The sequence below is a fragment of the Malaclemys terrapin genome, chromosome 2 (assembly GCF_027887155.1).
Source record: "Malaclemys terrapin pileata isolate rMalTer1 chromosome 2, rMalTer1.hap1, whole genome shotgun sequence".
Taxonomy (NCBI): Eukaryota; Metazoa; Chordata; order Testudines; family Emydidae; genus Malaclemys; species Malaclemys terrapin.
In genome coordinates this window covers 217,847,789-217,862,758 of record NC_071506.1, presented here as the reverse complement: position 1 = coordinate 217,862,758, position 14,970 = coordinate 217,847,789, and the positions used below count along the sequence as shown (strand labels likewise).

Here is a 14,970-nt window from a genome sequence, read left to right as displayed (position 1 = left end):
ATTTCCATTGAGATCTATGGCACTATGCCTTGGCCCATAGAAAAGTGACTGATTGTGCTGGCTTCTTATGTGAAAAGTACGGTGGGTCACTACTGTAGTGAGATGTCATTTTTCTTTACGGCTGTGCCAAAAGCTCAACTGCAAAGGTTTTGCAGGAACAGAAGAAGGAAAAAAGCCATTGACGATGCAGCACAATCTAGCCCAACTTTATTTAATGCGGCGCTTTCCATACCAATTAGGCTCCCCAGCTGGTGGACTTCACCATTGCGGATTCCTGATCCATTCCCCCATCCAACCTGCTTTTCCTTCCTGTAGCTGGCCAGCCGGAGCCCAGCCTGCTGCCGTCTCTCCGTAGGAGCTGCTGACATCACAAGCGGCCCTTCCTTTTGTGTGTTCCTGAGCGCACCGGGGGCTGCGTGGGGACAATGGAATCCTGAACTCGGGGCGCGGGCAAGTGGGAAGCTGCTGCTGAGGATGAGTCAAGGCTGAGCCCGGGGAGGGGAGGGGAGAAGCTGCTGCTGCTTGAGGGCTGGAACAGGTGAGAGACGGGGAGGAAGCTGCTGCTCCTGCTCTAGGGCTGAGCCAGGTGAGAAGTTGTTGCTGCTGGGGAAGGGAGGGGGGGGGCTGTTTTGGGGCCAGGCGAGCCGGGGTGGGAATGGGCAGGAGCCCGGCTCAAGCCGTCACGCAGCCCCAGCTGCTCCCTCTGCCCCCTAGGACCGGGGCAGGGAGCTGAGCCTCGGACCCTCTTTATTCTGCCCCCCGGCAGGGCACTCGGCAGAGGAGCCTCCAGCTGCGGCCCCGCAAGGCTGGGGCTCCCGCGGCGCCTGCCCCCTGGGGGCGAGTGCGGCCGGTTCCCCCCAGCCCGGCTCGCCGAGGGGCCGGGGAGGAGCGGGGCAGCCATTGCCTGGGTAAGAGTTGCTGTTGCAGCACTTCCGCTTCTCTCCCAGCAAGAGACACGAGTGGCCAGGCCCAGCCGCGCCGCGGAGGAGCCGCCAGACACAAAGGGAGAGGTACGGAGCGGGGCTCCTCTCCCCGCAGGGCACCCCCCGGCCAGGCCAGGGCCGCCGGCCCGCGCAGCGCGACCACGGGCAGGGGGCCGGGGCTGGCAGGTATCGCCCCCTCCCCGCAGGGCCCGCATCGGGGGGGGGGGCAATTCTCCCTATCAGGGAGCAGAGCAGCTCTTTCCTGGAGGTGTGCCCCGTGCACGTACTCTTCCCCCCCCCGGTTCTGCTTCCCCCCTCCGGCCCTGCTCTCCTCAGCCCCTCCCCCCCCCGGTCCTGCTCCCCCCATCTCTCCCCATCCCTATCCCCCGGCCCTGCTCTCCCCATCCTCTCCCCCCATTCCTACTCCCCCCCCCCCCCCGGCCCTGCTCTCCCCATCCCTACCCCCCGGCTCTGCTCCCCCTCCGGGCCTGCTCCTCCCCATCCCCCCCCCCCCCGGCTCTGCTCCTCCCCCATTCTCCCCCCCCCCCCCGGGCTCTGCTCCCTCCCCATCCCCCCACCCCCGCGGGGACCGCCACCCCTCCTCCATTTCGCCCCCGTGGACACCGCTATCTTTCCCTCCCTTGGCCCCAACAGGCACTGATTTCCACTCTCCCACCTTCCTTGCCTTCTGTGGGCACTGATCTCCCACCCATACCTAGGCATTGGTACCCCCCACACACCCTGCCTATCCCTCATCTGCTGCAGGCACTGATCTCCTCCCCCCCCCCGCGCTCTGATCTCCTCCCCCCATCTCCCTCCCCTCCTCTGATCTCCTCCCCTCACCCCCTGCACGCACTGATCTCCCCCCCCCCTTGTCCCCTGCAGGCACTCATCTCCTCTCTCTCTTCCTCCCCCCCCTACAGGCTCTGATCCCCCCCCCCGCCCACACACACACACACACACACACACACACACACACCTGCCTCTTACCCTCTGCAGGTTCTGATCTCCTCCCTCCCACACCTTGCCTGCCCCTCACCCCCTGCAGGCACTCTTCTCTCCCCACATCTGTTCCTCACCCCCCCCCCACAGGCACCAATTTCCCCCCACCTTGCCTGCCCCCCCCAGACACTGATCTCCCTCCCACCCACTGATCTCCCTCCCACAAACACCCTGCCTGCCCCTCACCTTCCTAGACACTTATTCTCCCCTTGTAGCCAATGTCTCCCCACTCCAGTTGTGGGCATTGATCCTGCTGCTTTTCCTTTTCTTCCATGTGCCTCTGTGCGTGCAGAGGGGACTGGAGACATCCTATTTATATCCCACGCCCCAGGGCTGGATAACTGGGGGGTGAGGATGACTGGCTTCTTGTGTGTAGTTTGGGTGAGATTAGAAGGAATTACTTGCAGCTTCTCTGAACCTTGCAGCCTCCTCCTTCCCAGTCCCTGTTCTCTCAGCCTGCTCCCCCTCTTCTGTTCTCATTGAAAGGAGACATTCAAGTCCCTCCCCTCCCCCAGTGTTACTGGTGCAGGGAGAAGCTGTTGCTCCTCCTGCTCAGACCATTTCTGTTCAGGGTGCCTGTCTGCGAAGGCGGGAGGGAGAGAGAGAGAGACAGGCCCTGTCTAAAGAGAGTGCGACCCAAACACCCTTTGCCTGTGAGACTGTGGTGGGTTCCTTTCACTGTGCATGCGTTCATTGTTTGTTCCCCACATCCTGTGGTGTCTCCTCTCCAGGTTTGGGTTGTGTGGTGGGGGGGGTCGCTATGTCGGATGACGATTCGAGGGCCAGCACCAGCTCCTCCTCATCTTCATCCTCCAACCAACAGACTGAGAAAGAGACAAACACCCCTAAGAAGAAGGAAAGCAAAGTCAGCATGAGTAAAAACTCCAAGCTTCTCTCCACCAGCGCCAAGAGGTGAGACTGTCTGCAGCCAGACACCGTGTCACTGTTGTCTCTCTGCGCCTCTGTCTCTCTGCTTATATGCCCCTCTGTATCTGCCCCATTGCTGCTGTTCCTCCTCCCCTCCACTGAGTGTTAACCATTTCTATTCCTCATTACTGGCATTTACCTTCAATCTCTCCACAGAAATTTACCGTTGTCCCCATCTTCCCTTTTTCACTGTCTGCACTTAGCAAGAAGCTTCCCCCAAACATTACCGTTCCCCGTCTCCTCCTCACCATCTGCACTCAGCACCGTTCGTCCCCACTGAGATTACTGCTCTCCTCAGCACCTGGCTTTAGAGCCAGATCTCTGTAGGGATTAAAGCCTATGAGCTTAATCCCTGCTCTGCTACTGAAGCTATGTGGCCTTGAGGAAGTCATTTAATTTCTCCATCGGTTTCCCCATTTGTAAAATGGGAGTGATGATGATAACACATAACTCAGAGGGGTGTTGTGAGGATTAATTAAGTAATGTTTGCTTTGATCTTGTATGATGACAGATGTCATAAATGCAAACAGTTGTTACCTAGTGCCAGCCCTCCCCACTAAATGCATTACTACTTCCCTATCTCCTTCCGACCTGCATTAAGGGCTTGTGTACCTGGGGAATTGCTGTTCCAGAACAGCTCTCCAGGTGGACAGTCTTTTCTAAAATGAAAGGGACTTTATTGTGAAATAATTACTCTGCTTAAATTATACCAGAATAACTTTTCTGGAATAGCTATGCCAGTCAATATCCCCCAAGTAGACAAGCCCTTACAGCCAACTCACTTCCAAAACATTTCTGCTGCCCTACCTGAGCCATTCTCCATGTCACCTGAATTCAGCACCATCCCACTCCAAAAAAGCTCACCTAGCTGAGAATGAAGCTTCCAAGCAAGCTTTCATTACTCCGTCAATAAGAACAATAATCCGTCTGGCTGGTCATTGAAAAGCTTTGCAATGCACTACCAAAAGCCCGTGATCTGTACATGTTAAAAAGGGCTGGGTTTTTTGGATTGTTCAGCCAATGCTCTGCTGTTGTGCTCAAGAGGTCATTTGGATTTTGTAGCTTTCAGGCAGCTTGTTGACTTCAGAACTCCCCTGAGCAAATGGTTCCTTGGCAAAGTCACATACACAGCAGCAAGTGGTGGTTGGATGAGAAGCCATCAACTAGTTTTAAAATATCTGTAGAGGCCCGCTGATTGTAAATTGCTTGGTATGAGTAGGCTTTGATTCTTATTATGTGTGACAAATAGAAGATAGGCAAAGGAGGCTGGTTGAATGTGGAGGAGGGGAAGGAAGGGAGGCTGTTTGCGTGTGCAGTGTGGGGAGATTTGGAGGGGAGGCTTGAGTTGCAGTAGTGGGGCTCTGGGGAATGGGAATGGTAGCTGGTGGTAGTGGAAGGGAAGAGTGGAGCTGTGGATGCTGGAGAAGCCTGGAGGCAGGGAGGATGTTGAGGATGGGGCTTTGTGGACGTGAGGGAGGGGACTGGGGATGGGGCTTTGGGTGGCAGGGAAGATTTGGAGGCTGTGGTTGCGGGAGCAGATAGGATCTTGGAGATGTGTGTGACTATTCCCCTCTCTTTCAGTTTAATCAGAAATGGGTCAGGGAGTTGGGCTCTGTTGCTAGTTACCCGCCCTTCCCAGTCAGAACCCCTCCAGCCCGTTCCCCAGGATGCTAAGTGGGGAAGCGGATTGTGGCAGTGGCAGTTTAGCCCATCTCAGTGAGACAAAGATTCATAATTTCCCCCAGGCTGTAGTCCTTCCCTCGCACCTAACTCTCGCGTTTGCAAGGAGGATCTGTCTCATTGTCAGTATGCTGGAGGCGGATGGGGCCTTATCTCCCTGTGTGTGGGGGGGTGGAACAGTCTGTGGAGCTGATATGGGGAGAAGGAATGTCTGTCTATTTTTCTCTCTGTGTTTCTGTCATAGGGTGTCTACCCCATTGTATGTGTCTGGAGTGATCTTGTCTATACAGGCGGCGGTGTGCAGGACATGTGTGGCTAGATGCTGTAGTGAAAGGCTCTGGCAGTGGGGAAAGGCTCCGTCAGCAGGGCCAATTGCAGTGAAAGGCTTTGGTGGGGGGGAGCTTTTCCCTGCTGCCTCCCCTTGCCTGAACCTTTCACTGCAGCATATAGCTACACATACCCTACACACCGCCTCCTGTATAGACTAGACCACTGCAGACACACACTGCAGGGGACAGACACCCTATGACTCCCACTGCTGGAATCTTGCACTGTGGTGGAAAAAGGCTCTAGCAGTAGGGAGGCGGCAGGACACCACACTGTCAAAAATAGCTGTGTAGATGTGGGAGGCACTGCTTGGTAGAGAGCTGTGTAGAGTATATACCCTAGATTTCTAGCATGTCTCCACTATACTCACCTAAGCACTGCCTCACCGTCTACACTATTTATACCTGTGCTAGTTGAGCATGCCGTGTACATACTCTACATGCCGCTGCAGGTGTAGATCTACCCTATGTGTTCCTGGAAGAGTGACACACACACACAGTCTCACAGGCATTGTGACATATATTGTCTCTACTGCTTGTGTGTGTTGATTGTGATCCCGCATAGTGACTTACCTTCGTTCTTTCTTGTTTTTATTGCCATAGGATTCAGAAGGAATTGGCTGACATCACCTTAGATCCACCTCCCAATTGCAGGTTTGTTTTGATCCTTCTCGGGGGGAGGAAAGAAAGTATGCTTTTTATTATTTGTAAATATCCTTATAAGTTCTAGATGCAGCAGAGTAATGACCACTTAGATGACATAAAATAGTCTCATGAATGCTTGGATGACATAAAAATAAATCCCCTGCAGGAAAAAGCTCAGGAGACATTATGTGCTTTGACATGAATTTTCTGTTTATTTTGTTTTTTCGTAATTGCATTAGAGTTTGTCACATTATCTGTGTGCGCGTTTCTGACAGTGGTCAATACGGAAGAGTGTGAAAATGTGCCCCTTTTTGGTTTTTCCTGGTGTATAAGTCTAATGCTTGACTACATTAATTTTTATTTATATGAGAGTCCTGCCAAACAAGCCGAAAATTGTCAAATCTGTGTGGGTTCTTTCCAGCTCTGACAGTTCTATGCTAAGCAATAACACACAATGGAGAAGAGGGCTGTTAGTTCATCAGTGAATATACGCACTGAAGAAGCGCATATGTTATCTGATGAAATCACACCCTGGGGTATGCTATTGCCCTTTATAGAATGGTTATTTAAACTATGTTTTAGAGATTTAAACATTATGTTTAGTACCTACAAAGCTTTGTATTCATCACCTAGTTGCCCTGACCTCTGGTGATTCCCCTTGACATTTGAGTATGAGATGGTATTGGCAATGTCTTTGGTTGTTCCTGTTAATTAAACGGGAAGGCTGCTTTCAACCTGGTCTCTCCCGTTTGGCCTGCTGGAGTCTTGTTTCCAAAGACATTCTTGAGTTCTTTATCTGACTCTGCTCCCCGTGCCTTTCTGCTGCTGCTGAGCTAGGTCTGAAGCCTTTGATGTCAGGGGTAGTAGCAATTAAAAAAAAAAAAAAGACACTTAAAATATATTTTAAAATCAGTCACGTATTTAGAATGGACATTTTGTGCCCACCTTTGTATTGCTGGTGCTCTGAAGCTTCTTGTTACCCTTAGCTGGTGCACAGGGAGACAATAGCACTGGAGTTCAGTGAAGGGGCCATGAACATCTCTTTCAAAACCACTGTCAAGCATCCTAATCACTGGCAGTGGGGATGGGAAAAGAATATATGAGAACATTGGAGGTATGGGCTGAAAGGAGGCCTCCACATTGGAAAGGATCAGCCAAAGACTCTAACTCCCCACCCCTGTTGCCAAAGGATCAGCAACAATATCAGTGGGTGGGTACACAGAGGCGGAAAAAAAGAAAAACAGGTGTTTGGGATGTAGTAAACCTTTAAAGATTTTCTTAATGAATAAACTTAATTTATTAAGTGTTTGATAAGATGACTTTTAAAAATTCACCTAGATAATGCAATAGTATAGTGGTTTGATTGGTGAGGAAAGTTTTTGATATACACCTCTACCCTGATATAACGCGACCCGATATAACACGAATTCAGATATAAAGCGGTAAAGCAGTGCTCCGGGAGGATAGGGCTGCGGACTCTGTTGGATCAAAGCAAGTTTGATATAATGCGGTTTCACCTATAACGCAGTAAGATTTTTTGGCTCCGGAGGACAGCGTCATATTGAGGTAGAGGTGTACTACTAAAGCGTGTGGTGTTTGGAAGATAACTACACATGGGTTTTGAGCTCTCTTCAGTCACTGCTATATTGTTTTAATGTGCCTAGAAGCTGTTGTGATGGGTGCCTAAAATGCTTCTATATAACTAAATCAGGTTGCAGCCTTCATCCGAACCATCTTGGAAATAATATCAAACCCCTAAACTGTTCCTATATGAAGAAATTGGAGTCATTCATGGGTGTGGGTTAGCTTTCAAACTACTTTGTTAAACTGTAATATGGCTGCGGAGGTGGCTTCTTATTTAAACAGTGCAGTCCATTGGGGATAGTAACGTCAAGACACAATACAAAAAAGGTTGGATTTGTAATGTGTAAGCCTTTATGAATGGTTTTAATGGTCGAAAGCAGTTGATAGTATAAGCCATACGTGAATATAAAGTCATATTATAGTTGCAGGTATCCTGTATTCCTTCTGACCTTCAAATGAATTAGCGTGGAGATTGGCAGTTTTAGCTCACAAATAATGTTGGAAAATTGGAATAAGTTAAGCTAACCTACAATGTGTTAAGTAGTAAAACACAAACAATGGTTTTCTTATGAAACCAGATGTTTTCACATTGCCATTCAAGCTGTAGAATTTAGTATCTGTATTTTATGTTCTTATAGTGAGAGTAAGTACAGTGTCTCTGTTTTTATACTTGTGGTTAGTTTGGTTCAAAATGCTAAATGCCTTACACTTCCTGACATGCTTTTGGCTTGAGGCTGTATACAGCAGATTTGCTAAGTGTGGACAGATGCTACTTGCCACAACAGTGAGAAGAGTTCCAGCTATCAAAGTTATGTGGAGTGTTTACTTCCTGTGGAAGGGGAAACTGTCAAATGGAGGGTGGGGGGAAGTTATGGTACTGAGACTTTCTGGTTGCTGTGTAATGGTTAAGGTTGCAGGACTTTGCTCTGGGGAAGCCTGTATTGGTATGATGGCTTTCCATTATTCCTTTTGTTTACGCTGAATATTAGCGCTGTGAGAGAGGTATTAAACTTGGTTTTAGAACATAGTTTTAACTCTCCTGCCTCGGTAACTTTAAAAAAGGCTTTGTTTACCCTATGTCCTCTCTGCTCAGCCCAAGCATCTCATCTGACTACCTTCTCTGTGTCCTCTCTCCTGTGCCTTGGTACTGTCTATCGTATATTACCCTCCCGCTGGAATCGGGGGTCCTTTTTTCCTCCATCCTCTCCTCCATTAAAGCTCTTCTCAAAATCCACTTATTGAAGGAGTCTTATTGGATTACATTTTGAAAAGAACCAAAGTCCTATTGACTTTCAATGTGGCTTAGGTTTCTAAGTGTCTATCACTTTAAAAAATGGGACTTAGGATCCTTAGGCATTTTTGAAAATTTTACTCAGTTTCATTTATATAGAAAAAATGCTGCATAACTCTGAAGAATCACTACTTTCTCAACCAGCCACTTAATCCCCACCATTGTTGTCATCTTCCAAACTGTTCCCTAACATCTCTGTGTTTGTCAGCTCCTCCTTGTTGTCCATGTCTTATTATGGGGCCTTATTGCAAGGTGCTCAGCACCTTCAACTCCCATTGAAGCCCATGGGAGTTGAAGACATTTAGCACGTCCAGAAGGAACCCAGAACACTGAAAGACCGCACCTTCCGGGCAGAGACTTAATCATTATTTATTTTGTAAATATGCCTATCTATGATGCTATGCAAGTGGTTGTTTATTAACTAAATTTAAAATTTCAAGCAAAATAGCTGAAGAACAGATTAGGATTTTAATTTTTGCAGAGTTGCAAATATATGTTCAGACTTGAATTAAAAAAACAACAACAGATCTTGTCTATGCTGATGACTTTCTAACAGTAATACACTGAATAGAATTCACAGATATTTTCTGATTGGTGTTTAAGATATTAGTGTTCTCTTACGTGGCATAGTGTAGCTACAGCATGTGACTAATTTTAAATGTGTTCTGTGTCTCTCATTCTTGGTATGCTAACATTTTATGTGAAATGATTGAAACAGGATGCTGGAAAGCTTTAATTTTCTTTTGTCCATTTATGGGATGATTTGGCTTCTGACAATGGTGATGAGAGGTGTAAAATCTATATTTTAATTGTAGATATTTGGTGATAAAAAAGCTACAGCTTTCAGATTGAAGATTGTTGGTTAATGTGAAATTGAGATTAACGTCATAGCTTTGAATATTACACATTTGGATCCCAGTCGTAATGAAATTTCAGTTCTCTGTTTAAATATTAGCTTATATAAGGAAGTGAAAGTCATAATCTGAGCCGGTTGATTTTTTTGTGTTGTTGGTATGTTGTGTGCCTTTTAGGACTTTGTTTATATTACACATTCAGATGTGTCGTGGAAGTCTGGTTCTGTGATTGTCTCCAGTCATGGTTCCATTTTTCGTTATAAACAGGGCTTAACTGTATTTAATCACAATCGATATCTAAAACCTTGGATGTACCCATGTGACTGGATTTCTGAGGCTGTATCAGGGACATGATTAAAACATTAACTGGCATTTACACTGTTTATCTCAGGTACTTACTTGGTCTCCATTGCCATAATAGCTGAGTACCTCAAAATCTTTAATATAGTTCTCCCTGTGAGGTGCTTTCCCCATTTTATAGGTGGGGAACTGAGGCCCACACTGATTTCAGTGGAAGTTAGGAGCCTAAATAGCTTCGTGGTTCTGGGCCTGAAAGAGTAAGGCCCAGGATTTTAAAGTTATTTAGGTCCTATTCTGTTAAGTATTGCAATGCCTAACTGACTTAGTGCTTCTAAGTCAGGGGCGGGCAAACTTTTTGGCCTGAGGACCACATCGGGTGTCCAAAATTGTATGGAGGGCTGGTTAGAGGAGGCTGTGCCTCCCCAAACAGCCAGGTGTGGCCCGGTCAATGCCCCCTATCTGACCCCCCGCCTCCGCTTCTTGCCCCCTGATGCCCCCCCCTGGACTCCTGCCCCATCCCCACACCCCCGCTCCCTGGCCCCGGAACCCCTGCCCCTGACCGCCCTCCGCCACCCCATCCAACCCCCCTCTCCTTCCTGACTGCCCCCCAGGATCTCTGCCCCATCCAACCACCCCTTCTCCCTGACCGCCCCGGAACCCCTGCCCCTGACTGCCCCTGCCCCCCATCCAACCCCCCTCTCCTTCCTGACTGCCCCCCGGGGACCTCTGCCCCCACATTCCCTGCCCTCTGACCGCCCCGACCCCTATCCACACCCCCACCCCCTGACCACCACCCCGAACTCCCCTGTCCTCTGTCCAACCCCCCCATTCCCTGGCCTGTTACTGCTCTGCCTGGAGCACCGGTGGTTGGCGGCGCTACAGCCGCGCCGCCCAGAGCACCAGGACAGGCAGCCACGCCACCGCGCCGCACAGAGCACCGGGTCAGGCCATGGCTCTGCAGCTGCGCTCACAGCCCCGCCGCCCAGAGCACTGTGCCAGCGGTACAGTGAGCTAAGGCTGTGAGGAAGGGGGAACAGCAGGGGAGGGGCCGGGGGCTAGCCTCCTGGGCCAGGAGCTCAGGGGCCGGGCAGGAGGGTCCTGTGGGCCGTAGGTTGCCCATCTCTGTTCTAAGTGCTTGTCGCTTTTGAAAATGAGACATAAACTCCCAAGTCCCAGTTACTTTCAGTGAGAATTAGTCTTCTAAGTCAGTTAGGTGTGGCAACGCTGAACAGAGCAGTGCCTAAATCATTTTAAAAACCAGGACATAAGTGTCTTGCCCAAGGTCACACAGGAAGTGTGTGCCAAAGGTGGGAATTGAAGCCGCGTCTCCTGAATCTCTGATATGACAGATATTGCCGTTTCCCGCTATATCCTTGAAAGACTTTGCTGTATTAAGTTTATATATTATTGTGGGCCAGGATTGTATGTAACCTTTTCTTGGGCAGAGATCTGCGTGTCACTTCATCTTGACCAGGGATTTTAAGGTTGCACAGCTCCCTGATTTACACTGCTATTCTCAGCAAGCCAGAGCTTTTCTGACTCCAAACCACTGCCCACATGGCATGCTGCACCCTCCTGGGTGCAGATCCATTGGACCCCCTGCGAGAGTGGAAGGAGGTAGTTAATGGGGAGACATTTATTGGGTGGGGAGATACTGCAACAGTTAAAACTTTAGTTAAGCCTTATGTTGTGAAACCCCATCAAATGCTCCCAAGATATGAAATGTGGGTTAAAGTTCCTGGTGTAAAAGCCTTCACTCTACCTAGAGCACAGAATTCTATACAGACCAGGAAGGGTCGGGGTGTTGGTTGTAGTTGTGTTGTCAGATATCCCATATTTTTTGCTTTTGAGGAATGATGTTATGGTTTTAAAAGCATAAGGGGTGAATCAGACCTCGAGTTAGCTACAGACCTGCAAGGGTTAGCCAAAATGCAAATAGAGTAGCTGCATGAGGTGTATCCCTCCTGCCCACTCCACCCTCTCCTCCCCGCCCCCCCATCCAGGAGGAATCAAGTTACCTTCCCAGTATATACAGACACATACCTGAGGAGAAGGCAAGTGAGACCATTTCCTACTGCAGGGGGATGACAAGATAACTTGAAGGTAAAATCTCTGAGTCCTGAAGCCCCGGCAAGGGAAATAAGCTCTCTGCCTACCCTTACCAGGGAACCAGGCACAGTACAGAGTACTGGCAATGTTTCCAGCCAAAAGTAGGGACACTGAGACAGCAGCAGGGCACTGCCAAATCTATGACACTTACCCAAGGATGGGAAATGCCCACGGAAAGTGTATGACAGCTGCTTGGGAGATGACAAAGGTAACTATGGCCAGAAAGAAGGGGAAACTTCTTCCCATGGTCTCTGACTGCCTGATGGTCTGTGAAAATGTAAAGGACCTTGAGCCTGGTGCGGGGAGAACTGCTGTGCACTTTGACTCAGTATGTGGGGATCAGAGGACCACCCCAGTGGGGTGGGGGATCAATATACCTTCCTCTTCCCCCTAGAGAAACTGGCCCCTGGGCCCCGACGTCTGAGGAGATGGAGCAGAGAAAGGAATTTGGCTGTGGGGGGGATTTGAAGAATCTGTTAAAAGCGGTGCAGAGAGCTGTTTCACAGGGAGCCCTACCTTATTGCTCCCTTCTGTCCAAAGAGTTGCTTCCTGGAGCGTGGGAACCTCAACCCACCATGGGGCAACTGACTGCTTGAGGGACAAAGGGACACCACATACCCTTCTTAGAATCCAAGGGGAGATGGCAGTGGGAGGACCAGGTCTCAGATTCACACCCATATGTTTTGGGGGAGTAAGTGTATGCAAGAGCTCCACCCTCATAGGCTCTAAGGGGAGAAATTATACAGGGTGGCGGTCAAATGACTCTGTGTGGATTTTTGAAGGAAATATGCTCGCTTGCTAGTGGAATGTTTATTATATGCATAGGTGAAATACGAAATTATGAAATTAACCCCCATCTAGGGAATAAATCTGTGCATCCTCCTAGGAGGATGGTGAAGCACCCGAGTTTCACCCCACTTCTTTTGGGGGGAGATGTGACAGATATGACAGTTTCCTGCAATATTCTTGAAGGACCTTATTGTATTAATTTTATGTATTATTGTGAGTTGGAAGAGATGTGACCTCTCTAGGGGAGAGAGGTGACAGATGTAAGACCTGAGAGTTCAAATAAAACATTGAAAATGTGCCAGAAAAGTATGGATTTTGGGGAGAATAAGTTTCCTGGGGTATACCTAAGGAGAAGTTAATATAAATTCTCCAACTCCCAGTTATGCAAGAACCCAGCCTTTTGAAGCTATGCCATAAGGAGAGGGTAATTGTCTGCTAATTACCTGTTACTGAAGGTCAAGATCTAAGGCCCAAGCTGAGTAAAGAAACAGCTGATCTGCCCAGCCCTTGTTCTGGATCTAAGATGGATGAACTTGTAACCACAGGGAAACCCTAACTGTGGGTTTTGAAGGACTAAAACGTACCAGAGCCCTAGGCTGGAGTTGGGGGTGATCTCTGGAAAGCAGAGCGTGTGTGTTTGTTCTTTTATTGTATTTAATAATACCGTACTGCTTTTACGTTCAGAAAAACTGTGCTTGCTTAGAAGGAGCTGTGTTGTAACTTATAACTGTGGTCATAGCTTTTGGAGAGAGAGAAAAACTCAGGAATTGGCCTGTTTTGGCAGTCTGGCTTACTGGGGGTATCAGAATGTAAGGCAGGAAGCTGTGCAGCCTTAAAACCCCAGTCAGGTGGGAGAGACACATGTCGGTCTCAGGTAGGGTTGCCAACTTTCTAATCACACAAAACCAAACACCCTTGCCCCGCCCCTTCTGAGACTTCACCCCTTCTCCAAGGCCCCACGCCCGCTCACTCCATCGCCCCCTCCCTCTTTCACTCACTCTCCCCCACCCTCACTCACTTGCTCATTTTCACTGGGCTGGGGCAAGGGGTTGGAATGCAGGAAGAGGTGAGGACTGGGGGGGTGCGAGCTTTGGGGTGGGGCTGCAGGCTCTGGGGTGGGGCTGGGGATGAGGGATTTGGGAGGGGGCTTCGGGCTGGAGGGTAGAGCCAAGGGGTTCGGCGTATGGGAGGAGGCTCTGGGCCGAGGCAGGGGGTTGGGGTGTGGGAGGAGGTATGGGCTCTGGGTTGGAGGGTGCCTGTTCTGGGGTGGGGCCAGAGATGGGGGGGTTCAAGGTGCAGGAGGGGGCTCCTGGCCGGGGCAGGGAGTTGGGGTGTGTGGGGAGGTGCAGGCTTCAGCGGGGAGTTTGGATGCAGGAGGGGGCTCAGGGCTGGGGTAGGAGGTTGGGGTGTGATGGGAGGTGAAGGGTGAAGGCTCTGGGAAGGAGTATGGGTGCGTGAGGGAGCTTGGGGCTGGGGCAGGGAGTTGGGGTGCAGGGAGTTGGGGTGCAGGGAGTGGGCTCCGGGCAGCGCTTACCTCGGGGGGGCTCCCCAGAAGCAGCGACACGTCCCTCGACATAGTGCGCGCTGCCACCGCCCGCAGGTGCTGCCCCCCAAAGTTCCCATGGCTCCAGTTCCTGGCCAATAGGAGCTGCGGAGCTGGCACATGGAGGGATATGTTGCCATTTCCAGGAGCCACGTGGAGCCAGGTAGGGAGCCTGCCAGCTCCACCGACTTTTAACGGCCCAGTCAGCAGTGCTGACCTGAGCCGCCAGGGTCCCTTTTCGACCGGGCGTTCTGGTTGAAAACCGGACACCTAGCAACCCTAGAAGGCCAAGAGAGATGACAACTGGGAGCCAGAAGACTAAAGTGGATGTCCTTGGTGGACCACAGAGGGGAAATACAGATGCATTTTCCCTGAACGGTGACACCAGGTAGCAGTCCAGCCACTGGATAGTTGCTTCAAGGTGGAACTGTATACGTCTGCAATGTTGTAGAAAGGTTCTTGAGTTAGTGTAGTGGGACATGAAATTACCCTATTTAAACATTACCTCATCCACCTTGTCTCTCTAATGTCCTGGGACCAACACAGCTACAACTACACAACAAAAATGATCATGTTTAAATATGTATACAATCTTTCTAGTCTGTGCTGAAGGACCAAAATGGTTATAACTAGGATAAAAAAAAAACTTTACTATAACTAAAACAAGCTTTGTTTTAACATGGTTTGGTCCAGTCCATACAGGATCAGCCATTGCTTAGGCCAGGGGTCTCAAACACGCGACCCCTGGGGCTATCTCCTGCGTCCCGCCAAGCAGCCTGTGCGTCCCCCCAGGACGTGGGTGGGCAAACTACACCCGCAGGATTGCCCCCTTCGAGCCCCGTGCCGCTGGCATCACGTCCCTGTGGCCGGGGGGAGGGGAGGGAGAGCAGAGGGTTGTGTGTTGCCCTGGTGTCCAGGCACCACCCCCCAGGCGTTCCCCCTCCCCCCACAGCTGCCATTGGCCGGGAACGGGGAACCACAGCTAATGGGAGCTTCG

General features: G+C 50.1%; 1 protein-coding gene across 3 annotated transcripts in view; it reads left to right on the top strand.

Moving 5' to 3' along the window:
* The first annotated feature begins 320 nt into the window (after positions 1 to 320).
* UBE2E1 (ubiquitin conjugating enzyme E2 E1) overlaps positions 321 to 14,970 on the top strand; it is a 56,085-nt gene continuing 41,435 nt past the window's right edge. The window contains exons 1-3 of one of the 3 annotated variants that reach the window (XM_054019972.1): positions 321 to 538; positions 2,657 to 2,837; positions 5,462 to 5,512. In XM_054019972.1, the coding sequence (XP_053875947.1) occupies positions 2,686 to 2,837; positions 5,462 to 5,512 (203 nt within the window). In that variant the 5' untranslated portion in view covers positions 321 to 538; positions 2,657 to 2,685. Of the gene's footprint in view, positions 587 to 914; positions 1,011 to 2,656; positions 2,838 to 5,461; positions 5,513 to 14,970 lie in introns of those variants that run through there. The other 2 variants (XM_054019969.1, XM_054019970.1) reach the window with 2 other exon arrangements.